The 26,000-nt window shown below is 46.7% G+C and overlaps 1 protein-coding gene across 1 annotated transcript; it reads left to right on the top strand.

The window, feature by feature from the left end:
- Nucleotides 1-372: 372 nt before the first annotated feature.
- On the top strand, nt 373-25,247 carry LOC311126805 (protein mono-ADP-ribosyltransferase PARP10-like). The gene is made up of 12 exons (XM_084158564.1): nt 373-413; nt 2,700-2,875; nt 3,121-3,363; nt 14,786-15,016; nt 15,288-16,333; nt 16,597-16,812; nt 22,294-22,432; nt 22,638-23,313; nt 23,806-24,200; nt 24,398-24,531; nt 24,632-24,806; nt 24,937-25,247. The coding sequence occupies exons 2-12, from the start codon at nt 2,701-2,703 to the stop codon at nt 25,233-25,235; spliced, it is 3,729 nt and encodes a 1,242-aa protein (XP_084014690.1). The 5' UTR covers nt 373-413; nt 2,700; the 3' UTR covers nt 25,236-25,247.
- Nucleotides 25,248-26,000: the final 753 nt, after the last annotated feature.

Below are 26,000 nucleotides of genomic sequence, written 5' to 3' on the forward strand. Positions count from 1 at the left end.
CAACTGTACTGCAGGGATGGAACGTAAGTCGCAGAAAATATAGGTTGTGGTGGCAGTTGCAGAGAGGTATTTGGGTGTGCAAGACTTGACATCAGAAGAGTTACAGGGTGTGTTAAGTGGTGGTGTCCCATCCTTTCAGGCTGTTGGCCTGAAGTAGGAATAAATATATTTAAATAGGGGAGTATGGTAGATATTATTATTTATTTATTTATTTTATTTTATATGTGAGTGTAGTTTTAGATGGTAGGGTTTTGGTTGTATTATATTTTGTATTTTTAAGCGAAGTATAAGGGAGTTATACTCCAGTCTAGTAGGCGGCAGTAATGCAACATGTATTGGATGCCAACCGCCGTTAAACCTCATCGAAGAAGAAGACATTTCTGTGGTTCGTGATGAGAATGCTTGTATACCAGGTAAGTTTTCCCTATAAACTGCGAATAAAGGTGTGTTTCAAAGCTTTTTTCACCCGACAACTAAGGAGGAGCTCATATTTATACCCAGTGAGAGTTATTATTATGCAATTGTGTCATTTGCTCTCAGTGCTACTTGCAATGTTGTACGTCGAAGATGGTTTCAGTTTTGTTTCTTCCGTAATGAGTACAAATGTACAGAAAAATCCCCCACATTCTATTATATTCAGCGAAGTATTTGTTTTATTTGTATTTAAGTCAACTTAACTCATTACTTTTGTAGCCAAATAGGACACATTTTGTGATCAATGCACATTACACAGTCAATACACACCTGGCTGTAGATGTGCTCATACTAGGCCCAGTCAGTGCTGGCTATGGTTCAGTACTTGCACTACATGACCAAAAGTATGTGGACACCTGCTCGTCGAACATTTCATTCCAAAATCATGGGCATTAATATGGAGTGGGTCCCCCCTTTGTTGCTATAACAGCCTCCACTCTTCTGGGAAGGCTTTCCACTAGATGTTGGAACATTGCTGTGGGGACTTGCTTCCAGGCCTCTGTGCAGGCCAGTAAAGTTCTTCCACACCGATCTCGACAAACCATTTCTATATGGACCTCGCTTTGTGCACAGGGGCATTGTCATGCTGAAACAGGAAAGGGCCTTCCCCAAGCTGTTGCCACAAAGTTGGAAGCTCAGAATCGTCTACATTTTAGTCATTTAGCAGACGCTCTTATCCAGAGCGACTTACAGTGCATACATTATTTCATACTGCCCCCCCCGTGGGAATCGAACCCACAACCCTGGCGTTGCAAACGCCATGCTCTACCAATTGAGCTACATCCCTGCCGGCCATTCCCTCCCCTACCCTGGGCCAATTGTGCGCCACCCCATGAGTCTCCCGGTCGCGGCCGGCTGCGACAGAGCCTGGATTCGAACCAGGATCTCTAGTGGCACAGCTAGCACTGCGATGCAGTGTCTTAGACCACTGCGCCACTCAGGAGGGAATGTCATTGTATGCTGTAGCGTTAAAATTTCCCTTCACTGGAACCAAGGGGCCTAGCCCGAACCATGAAAAACAGCCCCAGACCATTATTCCACCTCTACCAAACTTTACAGTTGGCACTATGCATTAGCGTTCTCCTGGCATCCGCCAAACCCAGATTCATCGGAATGCCAGATGGTGAAGCGTTCTCTAGAGTGATGAATCACGCATTTCCACTGCTCCAGAGTCCAATGGTGGCGAGGTTTACTTTACTTTACTGACTTTATTGTTCCCATGGGGAAATTTTGTTGCAGTATCATGTACACGTTTAAAGTGGCCTTTAAATTCATTCCGGGTACAGGGGATGGCTTGGGTCTAAAATGATTTCGTGAGCCTTGCTGAGGATCTCATCCAAGCCTGTCTGTTTGACTCCAAGTACCTGACTTACTGTGGTCATAATCCTTCTCAGCATATTTTTCTGGCTGACAGTGGCATTGCCAAACCAACAGACGATACAAAAAGTTTAAATACTCTCAATGAAAGATTTGTAAAACAGTCAGTATAGTAAAGTCAACATTAAAAGATCCCAGCATTTTGAGAAAGTACAGTCTCTGCTGAAGCATATTGTAGATCAGGTCTGTACATTTACTCCACTGAAGCTTATTGTCCAAAAGGACACCCAGATATTTGTATTACACCACTCCAGCCGACGCTTGGCATTGTGCATGGTGATCTTAGGCTTGTGTGCGGTTTCTCAGCCATGGAAACCCATTTTATGAAGCTCCCTAACAAACACTTCTTGTGCTGATGTTGCTTCCAGAGGCAGTTTGGAACTCGTTGGTGAGTGTTGCAACCGAGGACAGACTATTTTTACGCGCTTCAGTACTCAGCGGTCCTGTTCTGTGAGCTTGTGTGGCCTACCACTTCGCGGCTGAGGTGTTGTTGCTCCTAGACGTTTCCACTTAACAATAACAGCACTTACAGTTGACCGGGGCATCTCTAGCAGGGCAGAAATTTGACGAACTGACTTGTTGGAAAGGTGGCATCCTATGACGGTGCCACGTTGAAAGTCACTGAGCTTTTCAGTAAGGCCATTCTACTGCCAATGTGGGTCTATGGAGACGGGTGTGGCTGAAATAGCCAAATCCACTAATTTGAAGGGGTGTCCACATACTTGTGTATATATAGTGCCTTGTACTTTGCACTACAGTAGTCTATACTCTTCCGAAGAGAAAAGTTGTAAAGATTGTCTATCAATCAATCAATCCCATTGATTATTCCTGTGCTGTCTGTATGTCAGGATGTCTGTTGAAAGCCAAGAGAACCGGACAGTGGAGGTGCTGGGAGTACCGGAGGAGGTGGAGTATGAGCTGCTGTATTTGTACTTTGAGAACAAGCGTCGTTCTGGAGGAGGTAGTCTGGTGTCTGTGAAGCTGGAAGGGAGCCGGGCTTTACTGCTGTTTGAAGAGGCAGAGGGTAAGGATAGATTCAGTCTGTGTAATTATTGTGATCTGATATAATGTTGAAGGCCAATAAGTTTCACTTTATGAACCTACACATCAGAATCTATGATTTTTTTGTTTATCTGGATCCCCATAAGCTGATGTCTTAGCGACAACTAGTCTTTCAGTGGTCCACAAATTCATGATATTATTGTACTAAAAAACTATTCATGTATTGCCATCCATGGCATGCTGATTATGTCTGTCTTTGATTGACAGTCGCATCAAGGGTCCTGTCTAAAAGACCACATGTCCTGAACAATGCTGAGCTGACCGTGAGGAAGCCTGCGTGTAAGGATCCACGGAGGTTGTTGCTGCGGGGGGTTAACCCAACCACCAGTCAGGATCTGGTGGAGCTGTATGTAGAGAACATGATGGGGATGGACATAGACGACTACACTCTCTACCCCTCACCTGGCAGGGACCTGGTCCTAGTACACTTCCATCAGGCCTTCAATAAAGGTTTGGGGTTTTCCTATTAAGTTTAACCCCCTAGAGTCGATTTCGGCAGCCCAGCGGAAATTTAATTAGCATAAACAATTAATCCCCATAAAAATCTGTCAGTTTAAGCTAGAGATGTTTTTTTGCGTTGGAAGCGTCTCAATCCACCGCATCCACCGATGTCGCATTTCCGCATCTGCGGTTAAAGGTGACAGAGCTAGAGCGACGGTGTTTGTTAGAACATGAGACCAATGTTCCCTCTAAGCTGCGCGGGCGCAGAATAAATATCAACCCGTGCAGAGAAGCACTGAACTTTCTAGAATTTTCTCCCTTAACACTATAAACGTTTCCCTTTACTGTGTCAATTGTGATCTAATCAATGCAATATTATCCACTTTCAATGCAACATATTGAAACAAAACGAACTATGCAAGAGATTTTGTAGGCAGAACGCATCTGAGTAGGATTCTATTGCATTGACACGCACGACTCAGCCTGTACTCGACACAGTCCGTTGCGACATAACCAATCAAAACTGCAGTAGGCCTATATGCAAATATACCATTGCTATATATGGATCTGTGCCATTCACTTTGAACTGGACTGTGTTTACAGCATGAGCGCTCATGAGTAGACACACTTGCTTTTAGCGAGAGCTACATGTAGCCACGTGCAGGGCCGGTCCTTGCCGTTCTGCCGCCATAGGCGAGACCAAAAAATGCCAGCCCTCCCGAAACTTGAAAAGTCCCAGTAAGCAAAATGACGTTGAAAAGACGTCTAAAATAAGTATTTTCCAGACGTTGAAGTTAGGTTCAATTAGGTTCTGAATGAAAGGTGAAAAGGTATTTTCGGTATGTTTAAAATACATATTTTCCAGGACTTTGAAAAGGCATATTTTCCTGATTTGAAAAATACTTATTTTCCTTTTTTTTTTTTTTATGAAAGTTGAAAATAAATAATTTATAGACGTCTATGTTTTGTCCAAATCAAGGCTGGTCCAGACCGGACAAAATCTGAACCAAACATAGACGTGGATGTGGAAACTGAAGTGGTCCGGAACTGCACCAAGAAGATATGTCCAAAAAGAGCCTTGCTTACTGAGGTGTAGCCTACAGTGTTGCCTGAAATTGTATTTTATGAATGCCCATCTACAGTGGGGAAAAAAGTATTTAGTCAGCCACCAATTGTGCAAGTTCTCCCACTTAAAAAGATGAGAGAGGCCTGTAATTTTCATCATAGGTACACGTCAACTATGACAGACAAAATGAGAAAAAAAATCCAGAAAATCACATTGTAGGATTTTTAATGAATTTATTTGCATATTATGGTGGAAAATAAGTATTTGGTCAATAACAAAAGTTTCTCAATACTTTGTTATATACCCTTTGTTGGCAATGACACAGGTCAAACGTTTTCTGTAAGTCTTCACAAGGTTTTCACACACTGTTGCTGGTATTTTGGCCCATTCCTCCATGCAGATCTCCTCTAGAGCAGTGATGTTTTGGGGCTGTCGCTGGGCAACACAGACTTTCAACTCCCTCCAAAGATTTTCTATGGGGTTGAGATCTGGAGACTGGCTAGGCCACTCCAGGACCTTGATATGCTTCTTACGAAGCCACTCCTTCATTGCCCGGGCGGTGTGTTATGAATGCCCATCTACAGTGGGGAAAAAAGTATTTAGTCAGCCACCAATTGTGCAAGTTCTCCCACTTAAAAAGATGAGAGAGGCCTGTAATTTTCATCATAGGTACACGTCAACTATGACAGACAAAATGAGAAAAAAAATCCAGAAAATCACATTGTAGGATTTTTTATGAATTTATTTGCAAGTTATGGTGGAGAATAAGTATTTGGTCAATAACAAAAGTTTCTGTCAGGGTTGAGTGTAGAGGGAACGTGGAATCACACGCAGGACACAGAGATTCGAAGACAGATGTCTTTAGTGAAGTCCGTTAGTACAAGCCAAACACGGCAACAGGCCACAGGCGAAAACAAACGCACACCGGACTGTCCAAAGTAAGTACGCACAACGTGCAGGACTCTCTAAACAAAACGAATACAGAGAGCACAAAACAGAGGACCAACAACAACACGTGACATCGAACAATTACACACAACACCTGACCAAACACAAGAGAACTAAATAGGGTGCCTAATGAACACTTAACAATAAACAGGTGTAACAAACAGACAAAACCAATCAAACATGAAACATCGAACGGTGGCAGCTAGTACTCCGGAGACGACGACCGCCGAAGCCTGCCCGAACAAGGAGAAGGAGCTGCCTCGGCCGAAACCGTGACAGTACCCCCCCCTTGACGCGCGGCTCTAGCCGTGCGCCGCCCCCGGAGGACGCGGAGCAGGGCGCGTAGGATGACCACGATGGAACTCGGTCAGAAGAGACGGGTCTAGAATGTCCCTCCTCGGCACCCAGCACCGCTCCTCCGGGCCGTACCCCTCCCACTCCACGAGATATTGGAGACCCCCCATCCGGCGTCTCAAATCTAGGATGGCCCGAACAGTGTACGCCGGAGCCCCCTCGATGTCCAACGGGGGCGGAGGAGTCTCTTCTATCTCAAAGTCCTGGAGTGGACCAGCTACCACCGGCCTGAGGAGAGACACATGGAACGAGGGGTTAATATTTTTGTAATCAATGGGCAGTTGTAACCTGTAACACACCTCGTTCAATCTCCTCAGGACTTTAAAAGGCCCCACAAACCGCCGACCCAGCTTCCGGCAGGGCAGGCGGAGGGGCAGGTTTCTGGTTGAGAGCCAGACTCGATCTCCAGGTGCGTACACTGGCCCCTCACTGCGGTGGAGGTCGGCGCTCGTCTTCTGTCGACGGATGGCTCGCTGCAGATGGACGTGTGCAGCGTTCCACGTCTCCTCCGAGCGCCGCACCCACTCATCCACCGCAGGTGCCTCGATCTGGCTCTCATGCCAAGGTGCCAGAACCGGCTGGTACCCTAACACACACTGGAAAGGGGTTAGTTTAGTGGAGGAGTGGCGGAGAGAGTTCTGTGCCATCTCGGCCCAGGGCACATATCTCGCCCACTCCTCCGGCCGGCCCTGGCAATATGACCTAAGAAACCTACCCACATCCTGGTTGACACGTTCGACCTGCCCATTACTCTCCGGGTGGTAACCCGAGGTAAGGCTCACCGAAACCCCCAACCGTTCCATAAACGCTCTCCAGACTCTGGAGGTAAACTGGGGGCCTCGATCAGACACTATATCCTCGGGTACCCCGTAATGCCGGAAGACGTGAGTAAATAGAGCCTCAGCGGTCTGTAGGGCAGTAGGAAGACCCGGCATGGGAAGGAGACGACAGGCCTTCGAGAACCGATCCACAACGACCAGGATGGTGGTATTCCCCTGTGAGGAGGGAAGGTCGGTAACAAAATCCACCGAGAGGTGAGACCAGGGTCGTTGTGGAACGGGCAGGGGTTGTAACTTACCCCTGGGCAAGTGTCTGGGCGCCTTACACTGGGCACACACTGAGCAGGAGGAGACATAAATCCTCACATCCCTGGCTAACGTTGGCCACCAGTACTTAGTACTAAGGCAGTGCACCGTCCGGCCAATACCTGGATGTCCAGAGGAGGGTGACGTGTGAGCCCAATAAATAAGCCGATCCCGGACCTCGAGCGGGACGTACGTCCGACCCACCGGACACTGTGGAGGGCTAGGGTCGGTGCGTAATGCCCGCTCGATCTCCGCATCGACCTCCCATACCACCGGTGCAACCAGACAAGACTTAGATAGTATGGGAGTGGGCTCCACGCACCTCTCCTCTGTGTCATACCGCCGAGACAGGGCATCTGCCTTCCCGTTCTGGGACCCAGGGATGTAAGTGATCTTAAACACGAACCGGGCTAGAAACATAGTCCACCGAGCCTGGCGAGGATTTAGTCTCTTGCTGCCCGAATGTATTCCAGGTTACGGTGGTCAGTCAGAATGAGAAAAGGGTGTTGAGCCCCCTCAAGCCAATGCCTCCACACCTTTAGGGCCTGTACCACGGATAACAGCTCCCTGTCCCCTACGTCATAATTCCGCTCCGCCGGACTGAGCTTTTTCGAATAAAAACCACAGGGGCGGAGTTTAGGTGGTGTGCCGGACCGTTGTGAAAGAACAGCCCCGATACCGGCTTCAGACGCGTCCACCTCCACTTGGAATGGTAAAGTGGGATCCGGGTGCGCCAGCACTGGAGCCGAGGTAAACAGGTCCTTCAGTCTCCCAAAAGCCCTGTCCGCCTCAGCTGACCACCGCAAGCGCACTGGACCCCCCTTCAGAAGGGACGTTATGGGAGCTGCCACCTGTCCAAAACCCCGGATAAACCTCCGGTAGTAATTCGCAAAACCCAAGAACTGCTGCACCTCTTTAACCGTGGTTGGGGTTTGCCAATTACGCACGGCTGACACACGGTCAACCTCCATCCTCACCCCTGACGCAGACAACTGATAACCCAAAAAGGAGACCGACTCCTGGAAGAACAGACATTTCTCGGCTTTGACATACAGGTCATGCTCCAACAATCTCCTCAATACTCTGCGCACCAGGGCTACATGCTCGACCCGGGTAGAACTGTACACCAGAATATCGTCGATGTACACCACTACTCCCTGCGCCTGCATGTCCCGGAAAATCTCATCTACAAAGGATTGGAAGACTGATGGAGCATTCATTAACCCGTATGGCATGACGAGATACTCGTAATGACCGGAGGTAGTACTAAATGCTGTCTTCCATTCATCGCCCTCTCTAATGCGCACCAAGTTATATGCGCTCCTGAGGTCCAATTTTGTGAAGAACCGTGCCCCGTGTAATGACTCCGTCATAGTCGCAATCAGCGGGAGCGGATAACTATATTTCACAGTCACCTGATTTAGACCGCGGTAATCAATACACGGGCGCAAACCTCCATCCTTTTTCTTCACAAAAAAGAAGCTCGAGGACGCGGGTGAAGTGGAGGGCCGTATGTATCCCTGTCTCAGAGACTCGGCAATGTATGTCTCCATTGCCCTCTTCTCCTCCTGTGACAACGGATACACATGGCTCCGCGGGAGCGCAGCTCCTGCCTGGAGGTCTATCGCACAATCCCCCTGTCTATGAGGCGGCAACCGTGCCGCTCTTGTCTTGCTAAACACGAGTGCCAAATCCTCATACTCAGGTGGAATGTGCAGTGCGGGCATCTGGTTCGGACTCTCCACCGAGGTCGCCTCTACGGAAACACCCAGACATAGCCCCTCACACTGAGCAGACCACCCTTTAAGAGCCTTCTCTCGCCACGAAATAGTAGGATCATGGGTAATCAACCAGGGAAGCCCCAGTACCACCGGATACGCAGGAGAGTCGATCAGATAGAGCTGTATCGTCTCCTCATGACCCCCCTGCGTCTTCATCCTAAGTGGCGCTGTGACCTCCCTAATCAACCCGGATCCTAACGGACGACTATCTAGGGCATGTACAGGGAAAGGATTATTAACCGGAAGGAGGGGAATCCCTAACTCTACACAGAATTTGCGATCTACAAAATTCCCAGCTGCGCCTGAATCTACTAGCGCCTTATGCTGGGAACGAGGTGCAACCTGTGGAAAACAAACAGGTATAGTTATGTGTACGACAGAAAGCTCTGGGTAAGTGGGGCGCCTACTCACCTGGGAGGACTCCCCAATGTGTGGTCTGCCGTCTCCTCCACCAGGGGACCCTCCCCAGCACCTAGCCGCGGTGTGCCCTCCACGGCCACAGTTGGTGCAGGGGACGGCCCCCCTCGGGCTCCTTCTTCTCCCTCCTCTAGCGCCAGCACCTCCGAGCTCCATCGGGCTCGGCTCGGAGGCACTGGAGGGTGGAATGGGCGACCCCCACCTGGGACGTCCGCGGGTAGCGAGCAGGGTGTCCAGCCGAATGGCCATGTCAACCAACTGGTCAAATGAGAGTGTAGTATCCCTGCACGCCAACTCTCTGCGGACGTCCTCCCGGAGGCTGCAGCGGAAGTGGTCTATGAGTGCCCGCTCATTCCACCCTGCATCTGCCGCTAGAGTCCGGAACTCCAGTGCAAACTCCTGAGCGCTCCTCATCCCCTGCCGGAGATAGAATAGACGCTCCCCCGCCGCCTTCCCCTCTGGTGGATGGTCGAACACTGCACGGAAGCGGCGGGAGAACTCCGCATAGGTGATAGTAGCGGCGTCTATTCTCCTCCATTCGGCGTTGGCCCACTCCAACGCCTTGCCGGTGAGACAGGAGATGAGGGCGGAAACGCTCTCGTGTCCCGAGGGCGCCGGGTGTACGGTGGCAAGGTAGCGTTCCACTTGTAACAGGAACCCCTGACACCCGGCAGCGGTGCCGTCGTACGCCCTCGGGAGCGAGAGCCGAATCCCACTGGGTTCCGGTAGTTGGACGGGCGGGCTGACCGATGGTGATGGTGCGGTAGGTGGGGGTGTGGGTACCCCGCTGGTCTCCCATCGATGGAGGGTGTTCATCACTCGGTCCAGGGCGTGCCCGATTTGGTTGATTCTATCCTCCTGACCACGAAGGCGCTCCTCCATGATCTCGGTGGGTGCGGGTGCTCCTGCTGATTCCATATAGATGGTGTGTAATTCTGTCAGGGTTGAGTGTAGAGGGAACGTGGAATCACACGCAGGACACAGAGATTCGAAAACAGATGTCTTTAGTGAAGTCCGTTAGTACAAGCCAAACACGGCAACAGGCCACAGGCGAAAACAAACGCACACCGGACTGTCCAAAGTAAGTACGCACAACGTGCAGGACTCTCTAAACAAAACGAATACAGAGAGCACAAAACAGAGGACCAACAACAACACGTGACATCGAACAATTACACACAACACCTGACCAAACACAAGAGAACTAAATAGGGTGCCTAATGAACACTTAACAATAAACAGGTGTAACAAACAGACAAAACCAATCAAACATGAAACATCGAACGGTGGCAGCTAGTACTCCGGAGACGACGACCGCCGAAGCCTGCCCGAACAAGGAGAAGGAGCTGCCTCGGCCGAAACCGTGACAGTTTCTCAATACTTTGTTATATACCCTTTGATGGCAATGACACAGGTCAAACGTTTTCTGCAAGGTTTTCACACACTGTTGCTGGTATTTTGGCCCATTCCTCCATGCAGATCTCCTCTAGAGCAGTGATGTTTTGGGGCTGTCGCTGGGCAACACAGACTTTAAACTCCCTCCAAAGATTTTCTATGGGGTTGAGATCTGGAGACTGGCTAGGCCACTCCAGGACCTTGAAATGCTTCTTACGAAGCCACTCCTTCGTTGCCCGAGTGGTGTGTTTGGGATCATTGTCATGCTGAAAGACCCAGCCACGTTTCATCTTCAATGCCCTTGCTGATGGAAGGAGGTTTTCACTCAAAATCTCACGATACATGGCCCCATTCATTCTTTCCTTTACACGGATCAGTCGTCCTGGTCCCTTTGCAGAAAAACAGCCCCAAAGCATGATGTTTCCACCCCCATGCTTCACAGTAGGTATGGTGTTCTTTGGATGCAACTCAGCATTCTTTGTCCTCCAAACACGACGAGTTGAGTTTTTACCAAAAAGTTATATTTTGGTTTCATCTGACCATATGACATTCTCCCAATCCTCTTCTGGATCATCCAAATGCACACTAGCAAACTTCAGACGGAACTGGACATGTACTGGCTTAAGCAGGGGGACACGTCTGGCACTGCAGGATTTGAGTCCCTGGCGGCATAGTGTGTTACTGATGGTAGGCTTTGTTACTTTGGTCCCAGCTCTCTGCAGGTCATTCACTAGGTCCCCCCGTGTGGTTCTGGGATTTTTGCTCACCGTTCTTGTGATCATTTTGACCCCACGGGGTGAGATCTTGCGTGGAGCCCCAGATCGAGGGAGATTATCAGTGGTCTTGTATGTCTTCCATTTCCTAATAATTGCTCCCACAGTTGATTTCTTCAAACCAAGCTGCTTACCTATTGCAGATTCAGTCTTCCCAGCCTGGTGCAGGTCTACAATTTTGTTTCTGGTGTCCTTTGACAGCTCTTTGGTCTTGGCCATAGTGGAGTTTGGAGTGTGACTGTTTGAGGTTGTGGACAGGTGTCTTTTATACTGATAACAAGTTCAAACAGGTGCCATTAATACAGGTAACGAGTGGAGGACAGAGGAGCCTCTTAAAGAAGAAGTTACAGGTCTGTGAGAGCCAGAAATCTTGCTTGTTTGTAGGTGACCAAATACTTATTTTCCACCATAATTTGCAAATAAATTCATTAAAAATCCTACAATGTGATTTTCTGGATTTTTTTTCTCTCATTTTGTCTGTCATAGTTGACGTGTACCTATGATGAAAATTACAGGCCTCTCTCATCTTTTTAAGTGGGAGAACTTGCACAATTGGTGGCTGACTAAATACTTTTTTCCCCCACTGTATGTGGTAAGCCTATCGTTTTGTAAAACACCAAAAAACGACGTCCAGATAGGACCAAAAAAAAAGACATCAGCTCGTGCTACCATGTAGGCCCGCAATGGAATTTTATGAATGCCTGTCCATGTGCTAGGCCCACCGTTTGTAAAACAGGCCATTGCAACTGCTTTATTAGTCCTGATTCCTGTGACTAATCAATTTGGCTATTTAAGCTCTGAATGTCAGCTACCCAACTTTATCAGGAGTTGCCACAAGCCAATTAGCAATGTGTTTACACAGCGGGAAATGCAGAAGTATTTTATTTTTAGCTATGATTAGCTTGTCAAAAATGTAGGGATACAAACTTGAAACCACTGATCATGACAATGGGGTGAAACTCCTGAACAACAGTTGTGATTGTCAATTCCATATTTATTCTCGGATGTAGGACATACACTTTTTGGGACTATCTGTTGTGCCATGTAGTGAATCTGCTATTTAATGCGTTTGTATGGGCTAATAGCAGAAAGGCCCAAAAAAGAAAATACTTAAAGGGGTCTTTAAAATTCTAGCTAAAGTAACCTTGGTATGACCTTCTTAAAACAATTCCATGTAGCTTAGTAGAACCCCCCTCCGGCTTAGACTGTACAGCGTTAAAGATGGAATCCGCAGTAGGGGAAACAGCGCCACTGGCCGCCCTACCACCCTTGTTCTTTTTTGTTGTTGCCGAGCTGAGGAGTGTCGCACAGCATGGTAAAAACACGGTAGTACATATTGTGTTCTTCTATTGCGTGTGCAATGATGTCCGAGGGGGGGAAAAGCAGTGTTCGTTGTTTGCAGTAACTTCTTTGTTGTAATATCGCAAACGTACGTGCAGAGAGCGAATTACACCATGATATTTGGGGGGGTCATTGAGTGCATGCACTTGCTCAAAGCTATTTTATAGGCCTTATAATAAAGAAGTCATTTAAACGGTAAAAATGAATTCCCTTTTTTATGTGGCATGAACACAACCAGTTATGATATTTTCATCTGATTGTCAAACAAATCACTTCAAAAGTAGGCATGTTCGTCCACTCCAAAATAACTCCAGCATCCATGTATATGCCTACTGTTACAAAACACCAAAAAGTGTGCCTAATGAAATTCAGCGATTGTCATTGATTAGGCCTACATTAATTGATGCGTCTTGCTGACTAATTGACATTTTTTGTAGCTTGAAAAGTCGGGACACCTGAAATGGGCTGAAACTGTCCCGGGAAAAATGGGATGGTCACCCTAACACACAGGGTCAACTTACTAGACTACAATGTGTATTACCATGAACTTCAAATAGGCCTACCGGTAGCCAGTGATGTAGTGTTTAACAAAATTGGTGGGGAAACTCTGATTGCCGGTTGTGGTGAAAAAAGTAATGCTCCCTATACTTTCAATGAATTTCTTTTTTTAAAAGGTGGGTAAACAGCGCTTATTTGGGTTTACCCTCCGCTAGGCCTATACCACTGACGGTAGCCTACCCTCTCAGCCAAGGCCATTGTAAACACATGAACACATGCAGAATAGGTAGCCTACATTCAATATAATACATGATTTGAATCAAAACATGTTTTACACCCTAGTTCTTGAGTTGTCCATAATTAATAGTCTTCACAGATTGTCTTCACAGATTGTGACATAAAACACTACCTTTCTTTCCTTACATTAATGACATTTGACAGTGTTATTTGTCATTATTAATCATTTAACAATTGAATTAGAAGATTGAACTTAAACCTTGTACGACTCATGGAGATCTCGGAAAATGCACTTTTAAATGTAACTATGCCTACGTAACATTTCATCCATGAAAACAGTTCTCATGGGCACACAAATCCAAAATAATGTAGGCTTATGCCATTGCAAAATTGAATGCTTCTAACCGAAAGAGTCAACCATAGGCCTACTGTTATTAACGTATAGCCTACTTGTTGGATGGATTGGATGCGCACTTCTAGCCACGGATGGCACGGAGAACACCAGTACTCACGCGCACCTGAAAGTGAGCAATGAGTGCTCTAAACAGCTGACTGACAAAAGCTAAACAATATAAATCAACGGATAAATCTAATGCATTGGAATAAATGCTATTTTTATCAAGGACGCATGGCAAACAAATGGCGAAAATGAGGAAGTACAAAGGAAAATCTATGCGTTAACATGCTGACTAGACCGGGTGCGCGCATGTTGATTTTGTCCACCCACACCAGACGACATCAGGACACGCAGGTTGAAATATCAAAACGAACTCTGAACCAACTATATTAATTTGGGGACAGGTCGAAAAGCATTAAACGTTTATGGCAATTTAGCTAGCTAGCTTGCTGTTGCTAGCTAATTTGGCATGGGATATAAACATTGGGTTGTTATTTTACCTGAAATGCACAAGATCCTCTACGCCAACAATTAATCCACAGATAAAAGGGTAAACCGAGTTCGTTTCTAGTAATCTCTCCTCCTTCAGGCTTCTTCTTGTTCTTCTTTGGACTTTATATGGCGGTTGGCAACCAACTTTAAGGTGCATTACCACCACCAACTGGACTGGAGTGTGGACCTCTGTTAATTTTTGGGTATATGCTCCTAAAAATCTATGAGGAGATGGGAGAGGTGGGACATGCTAGCAGATACCCATAGACTTCCAGTCATTGCGCTAATGCTAGTTGGCATTGGCTAGCAAAACTACTTCTAACTTCCTTCATACTGGGTAGAGAGACAAATGGTATCCACAAGTTCATCTGACTGGGGAAGTAGATAAAGAGCCTCATTGCCAAAATCCTGAAGTATGCCTTTAAGGATTCTAGCTTTAAGCCTGTCAGTATCACTTTAAAAACCTTTTTAGAAAGTTTGAAATTTGGATAAAAGTTAAGTATCATCACAATTAAACCACAGATTTTAAGTAATTGAGGACGGCTCATGATTTGGCAAACAATATAATTACAAATCTATTGTAAGTGGCTATGCTTTTGCATACAATATAGTTAATGTGTATATTCTTCCTTATTTTGCATGCACAGACTTCCAGAAGCTTTGCACAAAGATCTCTAAGAAGCCTCTGGATGGAGCGCAGATCGTTCTGGAACAGATCGATCAAACTGACTCCATCCTAATGGAGAACCTGCACCCCAGCATCACAGCAGACATGCTTAATCTGTACCTGGAGAGCCAACGGGGCGGGCGCGGTGAAGTTAAGGAGGTCACCATGAGGTCAGAGGGGGTTGCCAGGGTCTCCTTCCTGGACTTTGACTGTAAGTTTTGAACATAGACTTTTTTAATGTACTGTATCTCTACCAACTTTTTGTTTGGATGTAAGTTATGTTAAGGACATCATCATAAGGGCTTCATCTGTTTGTATACAAGCAATTCCGTTGTAGCTGTTGTATCCGTTTAAAGTAATTATGTTGTTAGATGTTGTATGTCAATGCAACATAAAAGCTATAAAGCAGAGGTATAAAGCATGCGAGTTCTATGCAGCTATTTAATGTATTTTATTCCCTTCCTTGTTATTGCATCTAACAGCAGTGGAACGTGTCCTTAACCAATCACACAAGATGGAGGAGACAGATCTAACAGTCAGTCCTTACTTCTCCTTCCTCCAATCAGAGGACAGATCCTCCTCACCTCTGACCTCTCCCCTGACCTCTCTGAATGGAACATCAGATAGTAGCACAACGAACACACAGCAGACAGTCAGTGGTGGTCAATCACAGACTGGTTCTCTCCCTGCAGCCAGTACCAGTGACCGTTCTCAGTCCTCCCACCAGGCTACCTCTGAGCCTTTGGTCCCCACTCTGTCCCATGCAGCAGCAGCCCAGGGAGGCATGGATGACCTAACGTCGACCCCAGAGCCCATGTCTAGCCACATCTCCGTCCCAGACCCCGTGAAACTCACCCTGCTCCAGCTCAGTCCCCTGCCCCAGAGCCTCCAGCTGGCCCACCAAGGCTGTAGCATCCAGATCAGGGAGGACGGGGTCCACATGGCCGGGCCTGACCGGCTAGTGTTGGAGCAGCTGAAGAATGCTGTGTTGGAGTTCCTTGGGGGCGTGACCCAGGCTCATCTCACCTTTGACCCCGAGAAGGCCCACTTCCTGGCCAAACAGGAAGTGAAGGACAGGCTGCTGCAGACGTTGAAGGAAAAGGGGCTGCCGTCCATGTACACCGTGTCGGACTGTGTCATCGTGGTAACGTCTCTGTCTCTCAGCTTGGTGAGCCAGGCATGTAGCATGTTGAAGACCCTGCTGTCTGACTTCAGTATCCCTGTGGACAGAGAGTATGAGTGTATGTTATACGCCCAGGAGTGGACTAGCTTCCTCCAGTCTCTGGGTCTCTGCTCAGCTAAGGTGTCAGAAAGAGGACAGATAGATGTCCTGACTCTGAGAGGGTTGGAGGAGGAGAAGCAGGCTAAAATAGTAGAGTTCCTCAGTACACCCATTGAAACGGAGGCTATCATCTCTATGGAGCCAGGCATGTTGAAGTACATCCAGACCCACCGTCACCAGCTACTGGCTGATATGAACCAGGTGTCTATCTTCCCTTTGGACGCACATGACATCTGTGGACTCAGAGTAGGTGTTTGACGTTTTAGAATAATCATAAAAGCATGCATTCCATTATATAAATTCTCTCATACCCTTTTCACACTACCGAATCAAGCTAAACTATACTGGTTACACATGCTGGAGAGGACAATGTGAAAAGAAAATATCTCAGTCAGCATAGTACGGCTAAAATGTGCATGCTGTCGTGAAAAGGGTATCAGATGTCTTGGTAAATGATGGTCTTATAAACTTTCCACCTCTTTAATCATCCATGTGACTGTGATTGGTAGATCCAAGGCAACGCTGGGGCATGTCAAATGGCTGATGAGGTTCTGAGGGGCGTGGTGTCGTCCACCGAGACCAGAACCATCACGGTGAAACAGCCGGGCGTGGCGCGGTTCCTCATCCAGGAGGGGGAGGGGACCAGCATCCTCAGGGAGATGCAGACTAAGTTCCAGGTCTACATAAACATGGAGAAGGTGCACTGGGAACCCCTGGAGAACGAGGTAGCTGGCTCAGTGATAAAGACATTAATATAGACTGTACCATTACTAATTAACTAGCAAATGCGGTAGCCGAATTGTAATTATTTACCACTCAGTAAAAGGCACATGACAGCCCGCTTGGAGTTTGCCAAAAGGCACCTAAAGAGAAACAAGATTCTCTGGTCTGATTAAACTAAGATTGAACTCTTTGGCCTGAATGTCTAGAGGAAACCTTCCCTACGGTGAAGCATGGTGGTGGCAGCATCATGCTGTGGGGATGTTTTTTAGTGGCAGGGACTGGGAGACTAGTCAGAATCGAGGGAAGGATGAATGGAGCAAAGTACAGAGAGATCCTTGCAGAGAAGAATGGGAGAAACTCCCCAAATACAGGTGTGCTAAGCTTGAAGCGTCATACCCAAGAAGACTCGAGGCTTTAATCGCTGCCAAAGGTGCTTCAACTAAGTACTGAGTAAAGGGTCTAAATACTTATGTAAATGTGATATTTCAGAGGGGGGAAAAACAACTTAATCCATTTTAGAATAAGACTGCAACGTAACAATGTGGAAAAAGTCAAGGGGTCTGAATACTTTCCGAATGCACTGTATACTGTATTTGTCTCTATATGTCTCTCTCTCATATATATATATATATATATACACACACACACACAGTGGGGAGAACAAGTATTTGATACACTGCCGATTTTGCAGGTTTTCCTACTTACAAAGCATGTAGAGGTCTGTACTTTTTATCATAGGTACACTTCAACTGTGAGAGACGGAATCTAAAACAAAAATCCAGAAAATCACATTGTATGATTTTCAAGTAATTCATTTGCATTTTATTGCATGACATAAGTATTTGATACATCAGAAAAGCAGAACTTAATATTTGGTACAGAAACCTTTGTTTGGAATTACAGAGATCATACGTTTCCTGTAGGTCTTGACCAGGTTTGCACACACTGCAGCACGGATTTTGGCCCACTCCTCCATACAGACCTTCTCCAGATCCTTCAGGTTTCGGGGCTGTCGCTGGGCAATACGGACTTTCAGCTCCCTCCAAAGATTTTCTATTGGGTTCAGGTCTGGAGACTGGCTAGGCCACTCCAGGACCTTGAGATGCTTCTTACGGAGCCACTCCTTAGTTGCCCTGGCTGTGTGTTTCGGGTCGTTGTCATGCTGGAAGACCCAGCCACGACCCATCTTCAATGCTCTTACTGAGGGAAGGAGGTTGTTGGCCAAGATCTTGCGATACATGGCCCCATCCATCCTCCCCTCAATACGGTGCAGTCGTCCTGTCCCTTTTGCAGAAAAGCATCCCCAAAGAATGATGTTTCCACCTCCATGCTTCACGGTTGGGATGGTGTTCTTGGGGTTGTACTCATCCTTCTTCTTCCTCCAAACACGGCGAGTGGAGTTTAGACCAAAAAGCTCTATTTTTGTCTCATCAGACCACATGACCTTCTCCCATTCCTCCTCTGGATCATCCAGATGGTCATTGGCAAACTTCAGACAGGCCTGGACATGCGCCGGCTTGAGCAGGGGGACCTTGCGTGCGCTGCAGGATTTTAATCCATGACGGCATAGTGTGTTACTAATAGTTTTCTTTGAGACTGTGGTCCCAGCTCTCTTCAGGTCATTGACCAGGTCCTGCCGTGTAGTTCTGGGCTGATCCCTCACCTTCCTCATGATCATTGATGCCCCACGAGGTGAGATCTTGCATGGAGCCCCAGACCGAGGGTGATTGACCATCATCTTGAACTTCTTCTTTTTTCTAATAATTGTGCCAACAGTTGTTGCCTTCTCACCAAGCTGCTTGCCTATTGTCCTGTAGCCCATCCCAGCCTTGTGCAGGTCTACAATTGTATCCCTGATGTCCTTACACAGCTCTCTGGTCTTGGCCAATGTGGAGAGGTTGGAGTCTGTTTCATTGAGTGTGTGGACAGGTGTCTTTTATACAGGTAACGAGTTCAAACAGGTGCAGTTAATAAGGGTAATGAGTGGAGAACAGGAGGGCTTCTTAAAGAAAAACTAACAGGTCTGTGAGAGCCGGAATTCTTACTGGTTGGTAGGTGATCAAATACTTATGTCATGCAAATTAATTACTTAAAAATCCTACAATGTGATTTTATGGATTTTTGTTTTAGATTCCGTCTCTCACAGTTGAAGTGTACCTATGATAAAAATTACATACAATGGGGAAAAAAAGTATTTAGTCAGCCACCAATTGTGCAAGTTCTCCCATTTTAAAAGATGAGAGGGTCCTGTAATTTTCATCATAGGTACACGTCAACTATGACAGACAAAATGAGAAAAAAAAATCCAGAAAATCACATTGTAGGATGTTTAATGAATTTATTTGCAAATTATGGTGGAAAATAAGTATTTGGTCAATAACAAAAGTTTCTCAATACTTTGTTATATACCCTTTGTTGGCAATGACACATGTCAAATGTTTTCTGTATGTCTTCACAAGGTTTTCACACACTGTTGCTGGTATTTTGGCCCATTCCTCCATGCAGATCTCCTCTAGAGCAGTGATGTTTTGGGGCTGTCGCTGGGCAACACGGACTTTCAACTCCCTCCAAAGATGTTCTATGGGGTTGAGATCTGGAGACTGGCTAGGCCACTCCAGGACCTTGAAATGCTTCTTCTTGAGCCACTCCTTCGTTGCCCGGGCGGTGTGTTTGGGATCATTGTCATGCTGAAAGACCCAGCCACGTTTCATCTTCAATGCCCTTGCTGATGGACGGAGGTTTTCACTCAAAATCTCACGATACATGGCCCCATTCATTCTTTCCTTTACACAGATCAGTCGTCCTGGTCCCTTTGCAGAAAACAGCCCCTAAGCATGATGTTTCCACCCCCATGCTTCACAGTAGGTATGGTGTTCTTTGGATGCAACTCAGCATTCTTTGTCCTCCAAACACGACGAGTTGAGTTTTTACCAAAAAGTTCTATTTTGGTTTCATCTGACCATATGACATTCTCCCAATCCTCTTCTGGATCATCCAAATGCACTCTAGCAAACTTCAGACGGGCCTGGACATGTACTGGCTTAAGCAGGGGGACACGTCTGGCACTGCAGGATTTGAGTCCCTGGCGGCGTAGTGTGTTACTGATGGTAGGCTTTGTTACTTTGGTCCCAGCTCTCTGCAGGTCATTCACTAGGTCCCCCCGTGAGGTTCTGGGATTTTTGCTCACAGTTCTTGTGATCATTTTGACCCCACGGGGTGAGATCTTGCGTGGAGCCCCAGATCGAGGGAGATTATCAGTGGTCTTGTATGTCTTCCATTTCCTAATAATTGCTCCCACAGTTGATTTCTTCAAACCAAGCTGCTTACCTATTGCAGATTCAGTCTTCCCAGCTTGGTGCAGGTCTACAATTTTGTTTCTGGTGTCCTTTGACAGCTCTTTGGTCTTGGCCATAGTGGAGTTTGGTGTGTGACTGTTTGAGGTTGTGGACAGGTGTCTTTTATACTGATAACAAGTTCAAACAGGTGCCATTAATACAGGTAACGAGTGGAGGACAGAGGAGCCTCTTAAAGAAGAAGTTACAGGTCTGTGAGAGCCAGAAATCTTGCTTGTTTGTAGGTGACCAAATACTTATTTTCCACCATAATTTGCAAATAAATTCATTAAAAATCCTACAATGTGATTTTCTAGATTCTTTTTTTCTCAATTTGTCTGTCATAGTTGACGTGTACCTATGATGAAAATTACAGGCCTCTCTCATCTTTTTAAGTGGGAGAACTTGCACAATTGGTGGCTGACTAAATACATGTTTTCCCCACTGTACCTCTACATGCTTTTGTAAGTAGGAAAACCTGCAAAATCGGCAGTGTATCAAATACTTGTTCTCCCCACTGTATATATACACTGCTCAAAAAAATAAAGGGAACACTTAAACAACACATCCTAGATCTGAATGAATGAAATAATCTTATTAAATACTTTTTTCTTTACATAGTTGAATGTGCTGACAACAAAATCACACAAGAATTATCAATGGAAATCAAATTTATCAACCCATGGAGGTCTGGATTTGGAGTCACCCTCAAAATTAAAGTGGAAAACCACACTACAGGCTGATCCAACTTTGATGTAATGTCCTTAAAACAAGTCAAAATGAGGCTCAGTAGTGTGTGTGGCCTCCACGTGCGTGTATGACCTCCCTACAACGCCTGGGCATGCTCCTGATGAGGTGGCAGATGGTCTCCTGAGGGATCTCCTCCCAGACCTGGACTAAAGCATCCGCCAACTCCTGGACAGTCTGTGGTGCAACGTGGCGTTGGTGGATGGAGCGAGACATGATGTCCCAGATTTGCTCAATTGGATTCAGGTCTGGGGAACGGGCGGGCCAGTCCATAGCATCAATGCCTTCCTCTTGCAGGAACTGTTGACACACTCCAGCCACATGAGGTCTAGCATTGTCTTGCATTAGGAGGAACCCAGGGCCAACCGCAACAGCATATGGTCTCACAAGGGGTCTGAGGATCTCATCTCGGTACCTAATGGCAGTCAGGCTACCTCTGGCGAGCACATGGAGGGCTGTGCGGCCCCCCAAAGAATGCCACCCCACACCATGACTGACCCACCGCCAAACCGGTCATGCTGGAGGATGTTGCAGGCAGCAGAACGTTCTCCACGGCGTCTCCAGACTCTGTCACGTCTGTCACGTGCTCAGTGTGAACCTGCTTTCATCTGTGAAGAGCACAGGGCGCCAGTGCCGAATTTGCCAATCTTGGTGTTCTCTGGCAAATGCCAAACGTCCTGCACGGTGTTGGGCTGTAAGCATAACCCCCACCTGTGGACGTCAGGCCCTCATACCACCCTCATGGAGTCTGTTTCTGACCGTTTGAGCAGACACATGCACATTTGTGGCCTGCTGGAGGTCATTTTGCAGGGCTCTGGCAGTGCTCCTCCTGCTCCTCCTTGCACAAAGGCGGAAGTAGCGGTCCTGCTGCTGGGTTGTTGCCCTCCTATGGCCTCCTCCACGTCTCCTGATGTACTGGCCTGTCTCCTGGTAGCGCCTCCATGCTCTGGACACTACGCTGACAGACACAGCAAACCTTCTTGCCACAGCTCGCATTGATGTGCCATCCTGGATGAGCTGCACTACCTGAGCCACTTGTGTGGGTTGTAGACTCCGTCTCATGCTACCACTAGAGTGAAAGCACCGCCAGCATTCAAAAGTGACCAAAACATCAGCCAGGAAGCATAGGAACTGAGAAGTGGTCTGTGGTCACCACCTGCAGAACCACTTCGTTATTGGGGGTCTCTTGCTAATTGCCTATAATTTCCACCTGTTGTCTATTCCATTTGCACAACAGCATGTGAAATGTATTGTCAATCAGTGTTGCTTCCTAAGTGGACAGTTTGATTTCACAGAAGTGTGATTGACTTGGAGTTACATTGTGTTGTTTAAGTGTTCCATTTATTTTTTTGAGCTGTGTATATATATCTGTTGTGGTATTCTAGCTTTGTCATCTCCCTACAGGACATCTTTGAGGCTGCGTGGAATATGTCGTCCCATCAGAGCTTCCAGAGAAGTTCCTTAGATGATTCCTTACAGGCCTCAACATCAATTCTGACTCACACTATCCAGACCTCCAACAACCTCTCAGCTTCAGACAGAGGTGCATACTTTCATTTTACTATTCTCATATCAATCAAATGTATTTGTAAAACCCTTTTTACAACATTTGTCACAAAGTGTTGTACGGTAACACAGCCTAGACCCTAAAGAGCATATGGAAGCACAGTGGCCAGAATAATGTTCAGTTATTCTATTGGGATTGTTGTTTTGCAATTCATCACTGAAAACGTATGTACTGATCCCAGGTCGTATAGAGGAGGCAAAGAGGCTGTTCTCAGCCATAGATGAGACGGTGGACTCTGGCCTCTCCAGTTTGACCAGAACCACTGGCATGGAGGAGGATCTGTATACGGCCAGGGAACCCATGGCCCTCAGCACTTACCAGGGCCCAGACAGAGACAGCGCTAACATCAAGGTGGAGGAAGAGGCTCCACTGCCCATGGTGGAGGGAGGGGGAAGTGACGATGAAGCTGAAGCTGCTACTGCTCCTGTGGTGACTCAGGATGGAGAGCTGTCCTGGGCCATGCAACTCTCCACTACCCTGGAGGAGGAGGCCCAGATGTCCCTGGCCATCCAGTACTCCATGGAGACCACCAAGAGGTCCCTGGCCGACGAGGAGGAGGAGCTGCAGAAGGTTCTGGAGCTGTCCAGGAAGATGACGAAGATGACTCGGCATGATGGTGATGGTTGTGCCATGCCTATCGTTTCCCTCCCTGCTGCTGGCTCCCACCTCGATCAGGCTGTCCAGGTGTCTCTGCAGGAGGCCATCCAGTCTGCCAACACGGCAACAATCTTTGTGTTTGCTGGCTACAGTTGTGACCTGATCAGAGTGGACATTGCCCTGAACAAGAGGATCACTATTAAACAGCATGTGGAGAAGCTAGAGCACCGCAGCCTGAGGAGCCTGTCTCAGTATCACAGGTATGTGTGTGTGTACAGTTATGTGTTTTTTGTAGTGATGGGCACCGATATGGAAAATCTGTATAGATTTCAGTTGCATTTTTTTAACGATTCGATATCAATATCATATCGGTTTGTAGAAAATACATTGCAACAATGTGAATGTTTACTTTTTTTGTGAAGTACAGACAACTGCTTGCAGATTGCCCATTGGGCCAGGTGTGAATATTATTGTAGCATAAACCTACAAAACCAGTTTGAATACAATGAGAAGCCCATCCACAGTTGATGGCCCATCAGCAAGAAATTCAGTATGGTAACTCTGAGAGGGTTTTGTGCATGCAGAAACAGTCAAGTATGCTTTTTACAGAATAGTGTAGGTTAACAGGAAGAATAAACCTCTATTACGATATGCCTGCTCATATCGATTATTAAACGACAACGATATCATATGGAATTTTCAATATTGGTGCCCGCCACTTTAATTTATTGTCATTTAAATCAATCAATCAGGTGGTGTCTGGACCTCATCAAGAGGAAACACGCTGTGGAGATCACCATCCAGGGAACTACGGCAACCATCTCTGGGTTCAAGGACTTTGTTATCGGGGCGATGCCGGACATGAAGCTGCTACTGAGGAGGATCTCCACGACGACATCAGACGCTGACATCCTGCGGACAGTGCAATGGGTGTGGCACGATCCGGTGTCGTCAGGGATGGAGATCCCGTATGCTCCGGAGGCGACAGTGTTCATGGAGAACGCCTGGAAGATGAGGCAGAAAAAGATTGACATCCTGCTCAACAACCAGCTGCACTTCATCAACTTTGAGAAGATGCAGGAGTACAACGTGGCCTCTGGGAAGTCAGTAACCATCTCCAGGAAGATGCTTAGCTCAGATATACAAGGTAAAGAGGACTTTGCAAATACTGTATGTGAGCTTATTGTTATGGGGGGGGATAAGAATTACATTTGTGAGATGCTATTTAATTACTGGTGCAATATCCCTGTTATCTTCATATTAACAAAGCTATTTAATATGTTGCAATGTTTTCTTTCAAGCTGTATTGCACTTATATTGTTACAATATGTTGCTGTTATTCAGATGAGGACTACAGTCTACTGTCCAACCTGCCTGAAACGTCCAGAGTGAACAAGGATTCTGATGAGTTCAAGGATGTTTTGAAAGACTTCTACGACTCCATACATGAGTACCACAACGAAATCAGAATCATTAAGGTATGTAGTATCTATCGATGTCTACAGCAACTAACCATTAACTTTGTATTGTATCAGTGATGTCAGAAGCCATTCTTCTAATGTTAATCTTATTTCCCAGGTTGAGAAGCTGATGAATAGGCTCCTGTACAACCAGTACAGACTGAAGAAGGCTAGTATAAATCAGAGTGCCACTGACCCAGAAGTGGAGCGGACTTTGTACCACGGCACAAGCGAGACCAGCATGAAAGAGATCTGTGTTCATGGCTTCAACAGAAGCTTCTGTGGAAAGAATGGTAAGGCCTTCTAATAAAACATATTTAAGTCTCAGTAGCTCATCAGCATTTTCATTTCAATTCATCATTATTTTCATTGTAGACTGTTGTAATAATGTGGCCTCTCTTGTATATGCTGATCTCTCTGCAGCCACTGTGTATGGTCAGGGGGTCTACTTTGCTGTGAACTCGGCCCTGTCCGTCCAGGATCAGTATTCTCCCCCCAACGCAGATGGACACAAGTTTGTGTTTGTGACCAAGGTGCTGACTGGGAACTTCACTCAGGGCAGTCATTCGATGAAGGCTGCTCCTCTGAAGGAGAGTGCTGACATACCACTCCGATACGACAGCGTGGCAGATAAGACGGACAACCCCTCTCTGTTTGTTATCTTCAACGACACACAGGCCTACCCTGAGTATCTCATCACATGTCAGAAGATTCACAGCTGAGGGAGTGGGAGATGATGATTGATATCCAAAGAAAGGCTAAGCACTAACTGTTTTATTAGTTATCTCCCTATTGAGAAAATAGGATTAATGGGAATTCTATTTGAAAAAGGCTTCTAAGAATATATTGTGTTACTTTAAGTGATAATGCCAGAGAAGCCGGTGTTCGGAGGATATATTGGCACGGGTTTTGCATTTGGTGCAAAGTATCCACATTTTGTTACATTACAGCATATTCTTTTTTTCCTCCATCAATCTACACACAATACCCCTTAATGACAAAGCAAAAACAGGTTTTTAGACATTTACTTAGTACTTTGTTGAAACACCTTCGGCAGCAATTACAGCCTTGTCTTCTTGGGTATGTCGCTACAAGCTTGGCACACCAGTATTCTTGGAGTTTCTCCTATTCTCTGCAGATCCTCTCAAGCTCTGTCGGGTTGGATGGGGAGTGTCGCTGCACGGCTACTTTCAGGTCTCTCCAGAGATGTTCGATCGGGTTCAAGTCCAGGCTCTGGCTGGGCCACTCAAGGACATTCAGAGACTTGTCCTGAAGCAACTCCTGCGTTGTCTTGGCTGTGTGCTTGGGGTCATTGACCTGTTGGAAGGTGAACCTTCGCCCCAGTCTCAGGTCCTGAGCGCTCTGGAGCAGGTATTCATCAAGAATCTCTTTGTACTTTGCTCCGTTCATCTTTCCCTCGATCCTGACTAGTCTCCCAGTTCCTGCTGCTGAAAAACATCCCCACAGCATGATGCTGCCACCACCAT

This window comes from Coregonus lavaretus (assembly GCF_964263955.1).
Source record: "Coregonus lavaretus genome assembly, chromosome: 3".
NCBI lineage: Eukaryota > Metazoa > Chordata > Actinopteri > Salmoniformes > Salmonidae > Coregonus > Coregonus lavaretus.

Bases quoted from the DNA above. Each gene is read 5' to 3' on its own strand.
- LOC311126805 (XM_084158564.1), top strand. From the start codon at position 2,701: ATGTCTGTTGAAAGCCAAGAGAACCGGACAGTGGAGGTGCTGGGAGTA. The intron at 3,364-14,785 runs GTTTGGGGTTTT...TTGCATGCACAG, and splicing joins CCATCAGGCCTTCAATAAAG to ACTTCCAGAAGCTTTGCACA. The intron at 16,334-16,596 runs GTAGGTGTTTGA...TGTGATTGGTAG, and splicing joins ATGACATCTGTGGACTCAGA to ATCCAAGGCAACGCTGGGGC.